This window comes from Doryrhamphus excisus, chromosome 16 (assembly GCF_030265055.1).
Source record: "Doryrhamphus excisus isolate RoL2022-K1 chromosome 16, RoL_Dexc_1.0, whole genome shotgun sequence".
Classification (NCBI taxonomy): domain Eukaryota; kingdom Metazoa; phylum Chordata; class Actinopteri; order Syngnathiformes; family Syngnathidae; genus Doryrhamphus; species Doryrhamphus excisus.
In genome coordinates this window covers 18,013,712-18,028,383 of record NC_080481.1, presented here as the reverse complement: position 1 = coordinate 18,028,383, position 14,672 = coordinate 18,013,712, and the positions used below count along the sequence as shown (strand labels likewise).

Here is a 14,672-nt window from a genome sequence, read left to right as displayed (position 1 = left end):
TCATCAATTTACAAAAAAAAACACCTTTAAATTTACATTAAAAATATTGCAATATTATAAGGATAAAATAAAAAAAATCATAAAAAACAGTAGTAAATTTTACAGAATAAAGTCATAAAAGTGACGGAAAGAAAACCGTAAAACGATGATTAAAAAAGACGTAATGTTACACATGCTTTGAATGGGAAGAAGCAGCGCCGTCTGGTGGACAGATATGAAAGTATTCCAAGCACGTGTCAATGGGAATGATGCTTAGAATAAATGCGGGATTTATGCAAAAAAAAAAAAAGTGGCCCTATTGTGCACGCGGGCCACCGAGACGACCTCAATCTTTGCACACATGTGACACCCCCCCACCCCCACCCCCAATAAGTCTTCTTATGGGTCCCACACCGGTGAGCGGATAAAGGTGCGCCCCTGCAGCCGCGGTGTTCACTAAAGGGATTTTGGTGGAAGAGGAGGCAGCCTGAGCATGAAGACGTGTGCGGTGCTGATGCTGCTGGTGGCCGCCACCACGCACCCCCTGGCCGGTAAGTACACGACATATGCATGTACTGCATATATGCAGTACTTTAGTGTCACATCCATTAACACTTGAATTAATTAGTAATATCTGTACAGTATATTGTATTTCCTTTATTATAATATTTATTCCAATGGTGATATTGGATGATTATTGTTACCGTACATTTTTTTTCATAGTTTTTGTTGTTTTTTTTCCAAGCTTTTGTGATCATTTTCCCATTTTCCCAAAAGTTATCCATGTGATGGAGTGTCTGTCAGGAATGAAAGGCAGTTAAAAATGTCAATAAAATGCCAATGAATTATGACTTTAGTTACATTTGTTGAGTCATAAAACAGTGACATAATTAATTTTTTTTAATTTGATGACTTATTTGTAAATGCATCTATGTTAAAAACAAAAAAAAATCATATTTGATTGTAATAAATGGTAAAAAAATATAAGAATAGAATGATGGCAATGAGATTTAAGCTGAAAAAAATTTGATTTGATTTGATTTTATATTCTTTATTATTATTATTATATTATTTTTTATATATTATTTTATGTATTATTTCATGTATTATTTTATGTATTATTTTATATTTTATTTTATATATTATTTTATATATTATTTTATATATTATTTTATATATTTGTTTTATTTTATATATCATATTCCATTTATTTGATGTTTTATCATGCTTATAGTAGTATTCATTTGCCATTTATATCCTAAAAAAACATTTCATTTACTAACTTTCTCGTAGCGACAATCGACATTTCTGTTTGCGTGTTTGTTTTAATCCCGACATTCCCGCCTGTGGCTTTTTAATCTGCGTTAAATTCCCCTGCAGCTGAGCGTCACCTGATAAGGATTGAGGGCCGATTTTAGTGTCTTTGGGCTAATTTTTAAAGAAAATTCCACCTTGAAATGCAAGTTAGTCTGTTCCAGGGTCAAGCTGTGGCCATTCTTACTGTTATTCAAGTGTAAAAAGAAGTGAACCACACACAATTTTCATCACATCACAAAAAAACGTTCCTTTTTGGGTGATTTTAGAGGCCAAAAATGGCGGCTTCACTCGTTTCCCATCCTGGAACACCAAGCTTTACCCAATCTGGAAAGATGGAGACCCCCGCTACGTCCACTCCTGGAAAGGTTTGTACACCAAAACGTAAATACACACAGGGTATTTTTGTGTATTGTTTTTTTTTTCATGGGGTCTTCACGTAGGCGGGAAAGTGACGTTCAACGTCGCTAACGACTCGCCGACTCTGACCGGAGCCAAAGTGACCTTCACCATCGACTTGGCGTTCCCCCACGGCCAGAAAGTACAAGATGACGGAGATGTGGTCTGGGCGGAAGACTGCGTCGTCAATGGTAACACACACGTGCACTTTAGCAACGTTAGCGTGGCTAGCCTATGTGACGCTAAAGCGCTAGCAAGACATTTTAACAGCTTAAAAAAAAACATCTTTAGCTCTTCGTTTGTTGCTAGCTGCCTTGTAGTTGGCAGAGCTTTATTTTGAGACGTGTAGCGAAGCCTGGTTGTTGACATTTTATTAGTATTCATGAATAAAGTCGTATATTTACATGGAAAAAAGTTGTACCTAGATGAGCATGAAGTCGTAAATGTACAAGAAAAAAATGGTAATATTATGAGAATAAAGTAGTAAATTTACAAGGAAAAACGTCGTAATATTTAGATTAAAAACAGGCGTACATTTATGAGAAAAAAAGAACAAAATATTACAAGAATAAAGTCATAAATGTACAAGAAAAAAATGGTAATATTATGAGAATAAAGTAGTAAATTTACAAGGAAAAATGTTGTAATATTTAGATTAAAAACAGACGTACATTTATGAGAAAAAAAGGACATAATATTACAAGAATATAGTCATAAATGTACAAGAAAAAAATGGTAATATTATGAGAATAAAGTAGTAAATTTACAAGGAAAAATGTCGTAATATTTAGATTAAAAACAGGCGTACATTTATGTGAAAAAAGGACACAATATTACAAGAATAAAGTCATAAATGTACAAGAAGAAAATGGTAATATTATGAAAATAAAGTAGTAAATTTACAAGGAAAAATGTCGTAATATTTAGATTAAAAACAGGCGTACATTTATGAGAAAAAAAGGACATAATATTACAAGAATATAGTCATAAATGTACAAGAAAAAAATGGTAATATTATGAGAATAAAGTAGTAAATTTACAAGGAAAAACGTCGTAATATTTAGATTAAAAACAGGCGTACATTTATGAGAAAAAAAGGACATAATATTACAAGAATATAGTCATAAATGTACAAGAAAAAAATGGTAATATTATGAGAATAAAGTAGTAAATTTACAAGGAAAAACGTCGTAATATTTAGATTAAAAACAGGCGTACATTTATGAGAAAAAAAGACACAATATTACAAGAATAAAGTCATAAATGTACAAGAAAAAAATGGTAATATTATGAGAATAAAGTAGTAAATTTACAAGGAAAAACGTCGTAATATTTAGATTAAAAACAGGCGTACATTTATGAGAAAAAAAGACACAATATTACAAGAATAAAGTCATAAATGTACAAGAAAAAAATGGTAATATTATGAGAATAAAGTAGTAAATTTACAAGGAAAAACGTCGTAATATTTAGATTAAAAACAGGCGTACATTTATGAGAAAAAAGGACACAATATTACAAGAATAAAGTCATAAATGTACAAGAAAAAAATGGTAATATTATGAGAATAAAGTAGTAAATTTACAAGGAAAAATGTTGTAATATTTAGATTAAAAACAGACGTACATTTATGAGAAAAAAAAGGACAAAATATTACAAGAATAAAGTCATAAATGTACAAGAAAAAATGGTAATATTATGAGAATAAAGTAGTACATTTACAAGGAAAAATGTCATAATATTTAGATTAAAAACAGACATACATTTATGAGAAAAAAAGGACAAAATATTACAAGAATATAGTCATAAATGTACAAGAAAAAAATGGTAATATTATGAGAATAAAGTAGTAAATTTACAAGGAAAAACGTCGTAATATTTAGATTAAAAACAGGCGTACATTTATGAGAAAAAAAGGACATAATATTACAAGAATATAGTCATAAATGTACAAGAAAAAAATGGTAATATTATGAGAATAAAGTAGTAAATTTACAAGGAAAAACGTCGTAATATTTAGATTAAAAACAGGCGTACATTTATGAGAAAAAAAGGACATAATATTACAAGAATATAGTCATAAATGTACAAGAAAAAAATGGTAATATTATGAGAATAAAGTAGTAAATTTACAAGGAAAAATGTCGTAATATTTAGATTAAAAACAGGCGTACATTTATGAGAAAAAAGGACACAATATTACAAGAATAAAGTCATAAATGTACAAGAAAAAAATGGTAATATTATGAGAATAAAGTAGTAAATTTACAAGGAAAAATGTCGTAATATTTAGATTAAAAACAGGCGTACATTTATGAGAAAAAAGGACAAAATATTACAAGAATAAAGTCATAAATGTACAAGAAAAAAATGGTAATATTATGAGAATAAAGTAGTAAATTTACAAGGAAAAATGTTGTAATATTTAGATTAAAAACAGACGTACATTTATGAGAAAAAAAAGGACAAAATATTACAAGAATATAGTCATAAATGTACAAGAAAAAAATGGTAATATTATGAGAATAAAGTAGTAAATTTACAAGGAAAAATGTCGTAATATTTAGATTAAAAACAGACGTACATTTATGAGAAAAAAAGGACGAAATATTACAAGAATATAGTCATAAATGTACAAGAAAAAAATGGTAATATTATGAAAATAAAGTAGTAAATTTACAAGGAAAAATGTCGTAATATTTAGATTAAAAACAGGCAACATTTATGAGAAAAAAGGACACAATATTACAAGAATAAAGTCATAAATGTACAAGAAAAAAATGGTAATATTATGAGAATAAAGTAGTAAATTTACAAGGAAAAATGTCGTAATATTTAGATTAAAAACAGGCGTACATTTATGAGAAAAAAGGACAAAATATTACAAGAATAAAGTCATAAATGTACAAGAAAAAAATGGTAATATTATGAGAATAAAGTAGTAAATTTACAAGGAAAAATGTTGTAATATTTAGATTAAAAACAGACGTACATTTATGAGAAAAAAAAGGACAAAATATTACAAGAATATAGTCATAAATGTACAAGAAAAAAATGGTAATATTATGAGAATAAAGTAGTAAATTTACAAGGAAAAATGTCGTAATATTTAGATTAAAAACAGACGTACATTTATGAGAAAAAAAGGACATAATATTACAAGAATATAGTCATAAATGTACAAGAAAAAAATGGTAATATTATGAGAATAAAGTAGTACATTTACAAGGAAAAATGTCGTAATATTTAGATTAAAAACAGACGTACATTTATGAGAAAAAAAAGACACAATATTACAAGAATAAAGTCATAAATGTACAAGAAAAAAATGTTAATATTACAAGAATAAAGTTGTACATTTGGGAGAATAAAGTCAAAAAATTTAAATTTTTACAATTTTGACAATGTCATCCATTTATGAGAAAAAAATATAAGGTCCACAATAAAAAAAAATAATCTGAGAGTCGTGAGTTTCTGTGTAATCAAGGTATAAAAGTATGAAAATTTACCAGTAAAATTAGTATATTTACAACAATAAAGTCATTCATTAACAAGAAGAAAATGAGTATATGTATGAGAAAAAAATGAGGAATATTACAAGAAAAAAAAGTCCTAAATTTACAAGAAATTCACAAGTATACAAGAAAAATTGGGAAAAAATTGTACATTTAAAAGGAAAAAAGTTGTGTATTTACAATAATAAAGTATTAAATTTACACAGACAAAAGTCGTAATATTATGACAATAAAGTCATACATATACAACGAAAAAACCCCACAAAATTACAAGATTAAAGTCAGTAAATTTACAAGAAAATAAGTTGTACATATACAAGAATAAATTTTTACATTTAATAAAAATAAAATGTATACATTTATGAGAAAAAAAGTCATAAATGTACGAGAAACAAATTTGTAATATTACTAGAATAAAGTCGTAATATTACAAAAATACATTTACAACAAAAAAGCTGTCATATTACAAGAATAAAGTGGTACATTTACAAGAACAAATCATAATTGTATGAGAAAAAAAGTCATAAATTCATAAAGTGGTACAGTCAGAACACTATAGTAAGAATAAAGTCATAAATATGAGACAATAAAAATCATAAGTGCACATAAGTCCCCCTTTTTATAGCTGTCCCTGCCAATGCCTGTAAAATTACCCTTTTTTTCTCCTAAATTGACCACTGGCCAATTGAACAACACTATTGCTTTAAGACTGTAGCGAAGCCTACTTTATCATACAACTGTTTGATCTTCTCCTGCAGGGACGAAGCATCTCAAGGCAGAGTCGGTCTTCCCAAGTCACAAGGGGGACTGGGATGCGGTCTTCCCCGATGGGACGGCCTTGGAGAAGGACAAGAAGCCCAACTACGTGTTTGTGTGGAAGACCTGGGGTAGGTTCTGTTGGGATATGATCCTTCTCATAACGTCCCCAATCCCCTTTCCTGTTCCCGTTCCCGACAGGTCAGTACTGGCAGGTGGCCGACGGTCCCTCGTCCTCCCTGACCGTCGACACGGACGGCGTCCCGCTGGGCTCCTACACCATGGACATTGTCATCTACCACTACAGGAGCAGGGAGAAGTTCATCCCACTGGGGTACGCCTCCACGCAGTTCTCCATCACTGGTAAGGAATTCATTGGTATCAACAGCATGTGGCTGTAGGCAACCTCCTCATGCGGTTTCTCTCTGAACCCCACAAGATTTAATTTAATTTAATTTAATTTAATTTAATTTAATTTAATTTAATTTAATTTAATTTAATTTAATTTAATTTAATTTAATTTAATTTAATTTAATTTAATTTAATTTAATTTAATTTAATTTAATTTAATTTAATTTAATTTAATTTAGTTTAGTTTAGTTTAGTTCAGTTCAGTTCAGTTCAGTTCAGTTCAGTCCAGTCCAGTCCAGTCCAATCCAATCCAATCCAATCCAATCCAATCCAATCCAATCCAATCCAATCCAGTTTAGTTTAGTTTAGTTTAGTTTAGTTTAGTTTAGTCTAGTCTAGTCTAGTCTAGTCTAGTCTAGTCTAGTCTAGTCTAGTCTAGTCTAGTCTAGTCTAGTCCAGTCCAGTCCAATCCAATCCAATCCAATCCAATCCAATCCAATCCAATCCAATCCAATCCAATCCAATCCAATTTAATTTAATTTAATTTAATTTAATTTAATTTAATTTAATTTAATTTAATTTAATTTAATTTAATTTAATTTAATTTAATTTAATTTAGTTTAGTTTAGTTTAGTTTAGTTTAGTTTAGTTTAGTTTAGTTTAGTTTAGTTTAGTTTAGTTTAGTTTAGTTTAGTTTAGTTTAGTTTAGTTTAGTTCAGTTCAGTTCAGTTCAGTTCAGTCCAGTCCAGTCCAGTCCAGTCCAATCCAATCCAATCCAATCCAATCCAATCCAATCCAATCCAATCCAATCCAATCCAATCCAATCCAATCCAATTTAATTTAATTTAATTTAATTTAATTTAATTTAATTTAATTTAATTTAATTTAATTTAATTTAATTTAATTTAATTTAATTTAATTTAATTTAATTTAATTTAATTTAATTTAATTTAATTTAATTTAATTTATTTTAATTTAATTTAATTTAATTTAATTTAATTTAATTTAATTTAATTTAATTTAATTTAATTTAATTTAATTTAATTTTAATCACTTTTCTTTCTTTGCCATCACCAATGAAAACAAACAAATGTTCCAACTCCAGTTGCTCATCTTCAGCATCCCCCCCCCCCCCCCCACCCCTCCCCCAGATCAAATCCCATTCGCCGTGACCCTGGACCAGGTCAACGACGTCCTGGCGGGCGACCTGAGCTTCGTGCTGAACCGAGCCATCTCCTTCAGCGTCACGCTTCACGACCCCAGCCTGTACCTGAGCGACGCCGACATCACCTTCAACTGGGACTTCGGGGACAGCAGCGGGGCGCTCATCTCCAGGGAGACCACCGTCACGCACACCTACGTGAGCTCCGGTGCCTTCAAGCCCCACGTGGTGGTCCAGGCCGTCATCCCGGACAAGACTTGCAAGCCTCCCACGGATTCCACCACACAGGCCCCCGCGCCGCCCAGACGCCAGGACCCCTCAGGTGGGCAGCAGGAAATGGTGTATCTGTGTGCGCTACGGGGTCACATGACCTTCAGTGTGTGTGTGTGTGTGTGTGTGTCTCCAGTGGTTCCTCCTGCTTTGAAGACCAACTCTCTTCCATCAGACACCGAGGAGGACACCGTTGAGGACGAGACCTCCACGGCTCATCCCGCCCAGGAAGGACCTTCACGGTCCCCTTCAGAGACCCCATCCCCAGTCAAGTACCAAGCACCCGCTGACCCCGCCTCCAACTCTCTGATGCAGGACACGAGCATCGACGTGGCGACGGAAGGTAAAGATGGCGACATTGTCGTGAAGTAATCATTAGTAGTACTTTCTAGTCATTATTACTGTAATACTACACACAGTACTAAAGCGTCCTGTGATACGGGGGGGCCGAGCCGCCGTGGTCCTGGTGGCCAAAAGGGACGCAAAGGACAAACCCACGAAGGACGACTGCGTGATTTATCGCTACGGTTCCTTCAGTGCTGACATTCAAGTGGTCGGTGGGTACGCTCGATATCGATACCGATCAAACCTGACGGGTGGGGCTAACTTGTCTTTGCCGGCAGAGGCCATCCAGAGAGTTGAGATCCTGCAGGTGGACGCCATCGCCACGGCGACGCCTGGAATCAACAACAACGCTATTGATCTCTCGGTGACCTGCCAGGGAAGGTAAATAGTCCAGGAATAGTCCGTTCCAGTGTCAAACCCTAACCGGCTAGCTTCCTCACCTAGCTTCCCCAAGGAGGTGTGCAGCGTGATCCTGGATGCGGAGTGCCTGAGGCCCATCCACACTTCCTGCGACACGCCGGAGCGATCCAGTGAGTGCCAGATGGTGCTGCGCCACTTCTTCAACGCTTCGGGCGTCTACTGCGTCAACGTGTCCATGGCTAACGACGTCAGTCTGGCCGTCGGCAGCGCCAAAGTCAACGTGGACATGGGTGAGTCCGATTCTCTTTTGGACTCCAAGTGGCTCGCTGGCCCGGCTGGATAAGTCATCCTTTGTTTTCCAGGCTCTGAGGCGTCCTCCTCTGGCGCCATCGCCGCCCTGCTGGCCGCCATGGTCCTTCTTCTGTCGCTAGGAATCGTGGCCTTCACGTACAAGTAAGTCAGCCAGAAGACTATAAGAACTATAAGTACTATTACTAATACTCAAAACAACTTTGATCAACTTTATTGGTCATTTTCTTGTAAAATGCTAACATGCTAACCGTGTATGTTTTCCCGTATATAAACGTGGAATTAATATATCTTCTAAAATATGTTTTCTCACAAAATGACAACTTTTTTATTTTATTACTTTTTATTTATATTTTTTATACTATTTGTATTTGTAGTTATATTTTGTATTTATTTTATTATCTACACATGTTTTCACAATAAAAGTTCATATTTTATATAAGTTAATAATTCTTATTATATATATTTACTATATATCTTTTTCTTATTATATATATATTCTTATTATATGTACATTATATATATATATATATTCTTATTATATATATAATAAGAATTATGAATAATTGTGTATATATATATATAATGTATACATTATTTTAACATCATTATAATAAAGAATTATTCAAAATTCTTGTAAATAATAAATACATGAATTATTTACTAGAATTATATAGTTATATAAAATATGAACTTTTATTGTGAAAACATGTGTAAATAATAAAATAAATAAAATATATGAAAAATATAACTACAAATACAAATTATTTACACGTTCTCACAATAAAAGTTCATATTTTATATAACTTTATATAATTCTAGTAAATAATTTATTTGTTTATTATTTACAAGAATTGTGAATAATTCTTTATTATAATGATGTTAATATAATGTATACATTATATATATAATTATTCATAATTATAATATATATTATGTATTCTTATATATATTCTTATTATATATATACTTTATATATGTTTTTTCTTATTGTATATATATTCTTATTATATATATATAATAAGAATTATGAATAATTATATATATATATAATGTATACATTATTCTAACATCATTATAATAAATTCTTGGAAATAATAAATACATTAATTATTTACTAGAATTATATAAACTTATATAAAATCTGAACTTTTATTGTGAAAACATGTGTAAATAATAAAATAAATAAAATATATGAAAAATATAACTACAAATACAAATAGTATTATATAAAAAATATAAATAAAAAGTAATAAAATAAAAATGTTGTCATTTTGTGAGAAAACATTGTATTTTAGAAGATATATATATAATATATTATATCAATATTATATTAAAAAAATATAATATTTTATTTGTTTTCGACTCATCCGGATTCAATCATTTTCCAAAGCAGCTGTGTGGAATTGTTCATCCCTGTACAGGCGCCTGAAATCCTACCAGCGTCTGAAGGACGCCAGGGGGGTCTCAGACCCCCAAGATGTCTGCCGTCCCCGCGGCTCCGCTTCGTCGTCTTTGTGGAAGCTCCTCAACAGGCAAGGAGTTTTGGACCAGCGCCCCCTACTGCAGGACAGACTGGTGTGAACCACATGGAGCGGCCTTTTCTTTTTATACAGTTTTTTCTAAAGGATCCTTTTTTTTTAAATATGAAACATGATGTAGATTTAAACGTATGAATGATACTTTTATATTCAAATCTGTGGTAGTTGAAGCATCAATCAGTGTTTTTTTTTCATTAAACTTTGCTTTGAGCACTCATGTGGTTCTTTATTTAGAAGACCCAACCAAACGATGACAGACAAGATGGCATCACTGGTGACAGATTTTATTTGGAGCCAAGATGGAGATTTGGAGGAATTTCAAACTGCTAACGGGCCCGTGGACAGGTGTCTGGATACGGGACGCATTCGCCACCATTTCCTGTTTAATATTCTTCTCCTTCCTCCTCTCCTTCGCCCTCAATGGAGTCGACGCCCACCTCCTCGTAATCCTTCTCCAGGGCGGCCATGTCCTCCCTGGCCTCGGAGAACTCGCCCTCCTCCATGCCCTCGCCCACGTACCAGTGGACGAAGGCGCGCTTGGCGTACATCAGGTCAAACTTGTGGTCCAGGCGGGCCCAGGCCTCGGCGATGGCGGTGGTGTTGCTCAGCATGCACACGGCCCTCTGGACCTTGGCCAGATCTCCGCCGGGGACCACGGTGGGCGGCTGGTAGTTGATGCCCACCTTGAAGCCGGTGGGGCACCAGTCCACAAACTGGATGGTGCGCTTGGTTTTGATGGTGGCGATGGCGGCGTTGACGTCCTTGGGCACCACGTCGCCACGGAAGAGCAGGCAGCAGGCCATGTACTTGCCGTGGCGGGGGTCGCATTTCACCATCTGGTTGGCGGGCTCGAAGCAGGCGTTGGTGATCTCGGCCACGGACAGCTGCTCGTGGTACGCCTTCTCAGCGGAGATGACGGGGGCGTAGGTGGCCAGGGGGAAGTGGATACGGGGGTAGGGCACCAAGTTGGTCTGGAACTCGGTCAGATCCACGTTGAGGGCGCCGTCGAAGCGAAGGGAGGCCGTGATGGAGGACACGATCTGACTGATGAGCCTGTTCAGGTTGGTGTACGTGGGACGCTCGATGTCCAGGTTCCTGCGGCAGATGTCGTAGATGGCTTCGTTGTCCACCATGAAGGCGCAGTCGGAGTGCTCCAGGGTGGTGTGGGTGGTCAGGATGGAATTGTAGGGCTCCACCACGGCGGTGGACACCTGAGGGGCCGGGTAGATGGAGAACTCCAGCTTGGACTTCTTGCCGTAGTCCACCGACAGACGCTCCATCAGCAGGGAAGTGAAACCGGAGCCGGTGCCGCCTCCGAAGCTGTGGAATACCAGGAAGCCCTGGAGCCCCGTGCACTGGTCGGCCTGAGGACACAAAAAAACCGAGGACATGGATCAGGACCTCTCATTGAAAAAGTAGCGATCAACCTGTTCTCCTGGACCAGGTTCTCCTTTGAGTTGTTTGGTGTTTCAAAACAGGGACCCCTGTTAACTAAACAGTACCCTGTAACTTTTGGGCGGTTGAATGAATCATCACCAAATTTGGTACACCCATTTAAGGGACTGACAAGCACATGTGTGCAAAATTTGAACAAAATTGGTTGAAAGATATGGCCGCCATCCACAAAAATGCAGACGGAACTTCATTGGGTGTTTGTGTAAGGATGCTAAACTTAATTGTATGACATGTTTGCCTTACAGAGCATTACCAACACAATCCACAGGGGGCGCCAGAATCACTCACCAGTTTACGGATCCTGTCCAGCACCAGATCGATGATCTCCTTGCCGATGGTGTAGTGTCCACGGGCGTAGTTGTTGGCGGCGTCCTCCTTGCCGGTGATCAGCTGCTCGGGGTGGAAGAGCTGGCGGTAGGTTCCAGTGCGCACCTCATCTAGAAAATTCAACAATATTCAAGTTAGTGGCATTGATTCTGTATTATTTATAATTCAGTATATATAAAAATCAGTATACATGTATACAAATCAAAGACTGAATGGTGGAGCAGCTATGGTGGATTCCGGTTTACCGATGACAGTGGGCTCCAGGTCCACAAACACGGCTCTGGGCACATGTTTTCCCGCCCCGGTCTCGCTGAAGAAGGTGTTGAAGGAGTCGTCCCCGCCCCCCAGGGTCTTGTCGCTGGGCATCTGTCCGTCAGGCTGGATGCCGTGCTCCAGGCAGTAGAGCTCCCAGCAGGCATTGCCGATCTGGACGCCAGCCTGCCCAACGTGGATGGAGATACACTCGCGCTGTGGAGAAGCGGTGAGGCGGTGAGATGGTGGTGGGGGGGATTTTTGGGGGGCAACATTGACATTTCCATTTCCAACGTATGGATATTGAATGATACTACAGCGCCCTCTAACGGTTGCTGCAGGTACGGCAGCACGAGGCGTCACTCTGCTGCATGACAACCCGCAGGGGACTCGAACATCCACCAGCCCCATCCTCCCACGTCGGAAAAACGCCCTTTTGTTATCTTTTATTCCACCCCCCACCCCCCCACCTCCATTTGCTGTGCTCTTGTCATTCAGACACGACGCTTCTCTTTCTGGCAAGGAAATGCAAATGAGCCTGCACATGCGCATTGAGGCTCACATTCTGGAATATTCCACTTGCTCTCCTCCACTCCACTGAGGATGTACAATCACGACGTTGTATTGAAGGGGAAAATGGGGCGGGGGGAGGCAGTGCATGGTTTCATTTGTACCGTAATGCCATTAAAATATGGAATATTTTTTTTTAAAACATTATTTGGAATTATTACGGCATGTGAGGTGGATTTAAAATAGAAAACAGTCTTTGTGCTTCAAATCTATTCAGTGAGGAATGCATGAATTAATTAAAAATTCATACACCTTGCCACTCCCTGCCATTATAAGGCAGCTCGTTTTTAAATTGTTGTATTTATATTAAATTATATTTCATTTTAACAATTTTTTTTTATATTACACAATTAATCTGCTTTGTTAAATATTTTTTTGGTTTGGAATCTTCATTGTACGCTTCTCCTCAGCACCATTGTTCACCATCATGTCATTTTTTATTTTTTCTATTTTACAACTACGGACAAATATTCAAAAATTTTGACAGACATTGTTAAAAAATATGAAATAATTATTCTGCTTTCTAAAATTTAATTTTTTGCGTTTAGATTTTTTTATTGTGAGCCTCTCTTCGGCACCATTGTTGGCATTTACACACACAAATCAAATCGTGGCACTGCATTAAATTTAAAATATCAAAAATAAGACCCGGCAAGTCACCAAATCTCGCTCCAAATATGCCAAGTGCTGCCAATTAACCATCAAATTAGGTAAGGTGACGTCGTGCTGCAAGCAGCCATTCGACAAGCTTTAATTTTACCTGCAAGAAAAGGCGTCATTGAACTCACCATGTTGTCGTCTAGAGGTGACAAAGCAGTAGAGAGGAGGAAGAAAAGGCTTTTTTTCCCCTGTAGTATTTAGGGAGACGTTTGCGTTGCGTGTTGTACCCAACGGGGTCGATGCAACAACTGCTGAATGGCAGGGAAGTGCTAACACATTTATAACCCCCCCACCGCCACCTCCACCGCCACAGTCGGATCTTAGCACAACCGGACTCTACTGCCCTCTAATGGTGAGTTGGTGACATTGCCGTCTGGTCATACTGGGTAGCAAGTGCAATATTTGTCCTTTTTGTGATGAGAAATGAGTGTTTTTCACGCTAAATGTGGCTTTGCTGCAGCGAGGCCTCCGTACGCGTAGCCAGAGATGCTGTGATTGACAAAAGGAGTAGCAAGACACGAACAAAGATGAACAAAGATGAACAAAGCATTGAACGCCTGCATTTTCTAGGCGTGGCATGCACTCATCAATAGAAGCATCTCTGCTTGCAAGTAGAGACACAGTGCGATGCAACTATAGTTAGGATATTACTAGTTTTTATTGTTATGGCATATATACTGGGTATTATACTTATTTTTTTCTGATATATGTTTTTTTGTATTCATATTTTATTTTATTTTAATATATAGTATGTTTGTGTTTAAAAAGCTATGTATCATATATATAGTTGTATTTGCTTATTATCTTTTTTAATTTACATGGAACAATTTTTTATTATTTTTATTACATTTTTTAATATTTTTTTCTACTTTTAATATTAATAATTATATAATTATAATATTTAATACTATATTTTTGTGTTTTTATTTTATATTATAAAGAATTCTGACATTGTTTTTTATATTTTATTTACAATATATAAGTCAATTAATACGTAAATACAATTCAATATTATTTTATTATTTTTATATGAAATATTTAGCTCATTTAAAAATATTAAATAATTATAATATCAGTTCCAGCGTATCCCCGGGACCCAAGTGGGGA

At 35.8% G+C, this 14,672-nt stretch overlaps 2 protein-coding genes across 2 annotated transcripts; one reads left to right on the top strand and one right to left on the bottom strand.

Moving 5' to 3' along the window:
* Window positions 1-419: 419 nt before the first annotated feature.
* On the top strand, window positions 420-10,478 carry pmelb (premelanosome protein b). The gene is made up of 12 exons (XM_058052598.1): window positions 420-530; window positions 1,563-1,661; window positions 1,737-1,883; window positions 5,966-6,094; window positions 6,165-6,326; window positions 7,466-7,798; window positions 7,883-8,089; window positions 8,166-8,303; window positions 8,370-8,472; window positions 8,536-8,741; window positions 8,814-8,904; window positions 10,185-10,478. Exons 1-12 carry the CDS (start codon window positions 473-475, stop codon window positions 10,342-10,344), a joined length of 1,833 nt encoding a protein of 610 aa, XP_057908581.1. The 5' UTR covers window positions 420-472; the 3' UTR covers window positions 10,345-10,478.
* A 91-nt stretch (window positions 10,479-10,569) lies between these two features.
* On the bottom strand, window positions 10,570-13,848 carry LOC131104918 (tubulin alpha-1B chain-like). Its single transcript, XM_058052600.1, has 4 exons — window positions 13,694-13,848; window positions 12,329-12,551; window positions 12,045-12,193; window positions 10,570-11,665 (listed from the first exon to the last, which is right to left on the bottom strand). The coding sequence occupies exons 1-4, from the start codon at window positions 13,694-13,696 to the stop codon at window positions 10,685-10,687; spliced, it is 1,356 nt and encodes a 451-aa protein (XP_057908583.1). The 5' UTR covers window positions 13,697-13,848; the 3' UTR covers window positions 10,570-10,684.
* Between the last annotated feature and the right edge of the window lie 824 nt (window positions 13,849-14,672).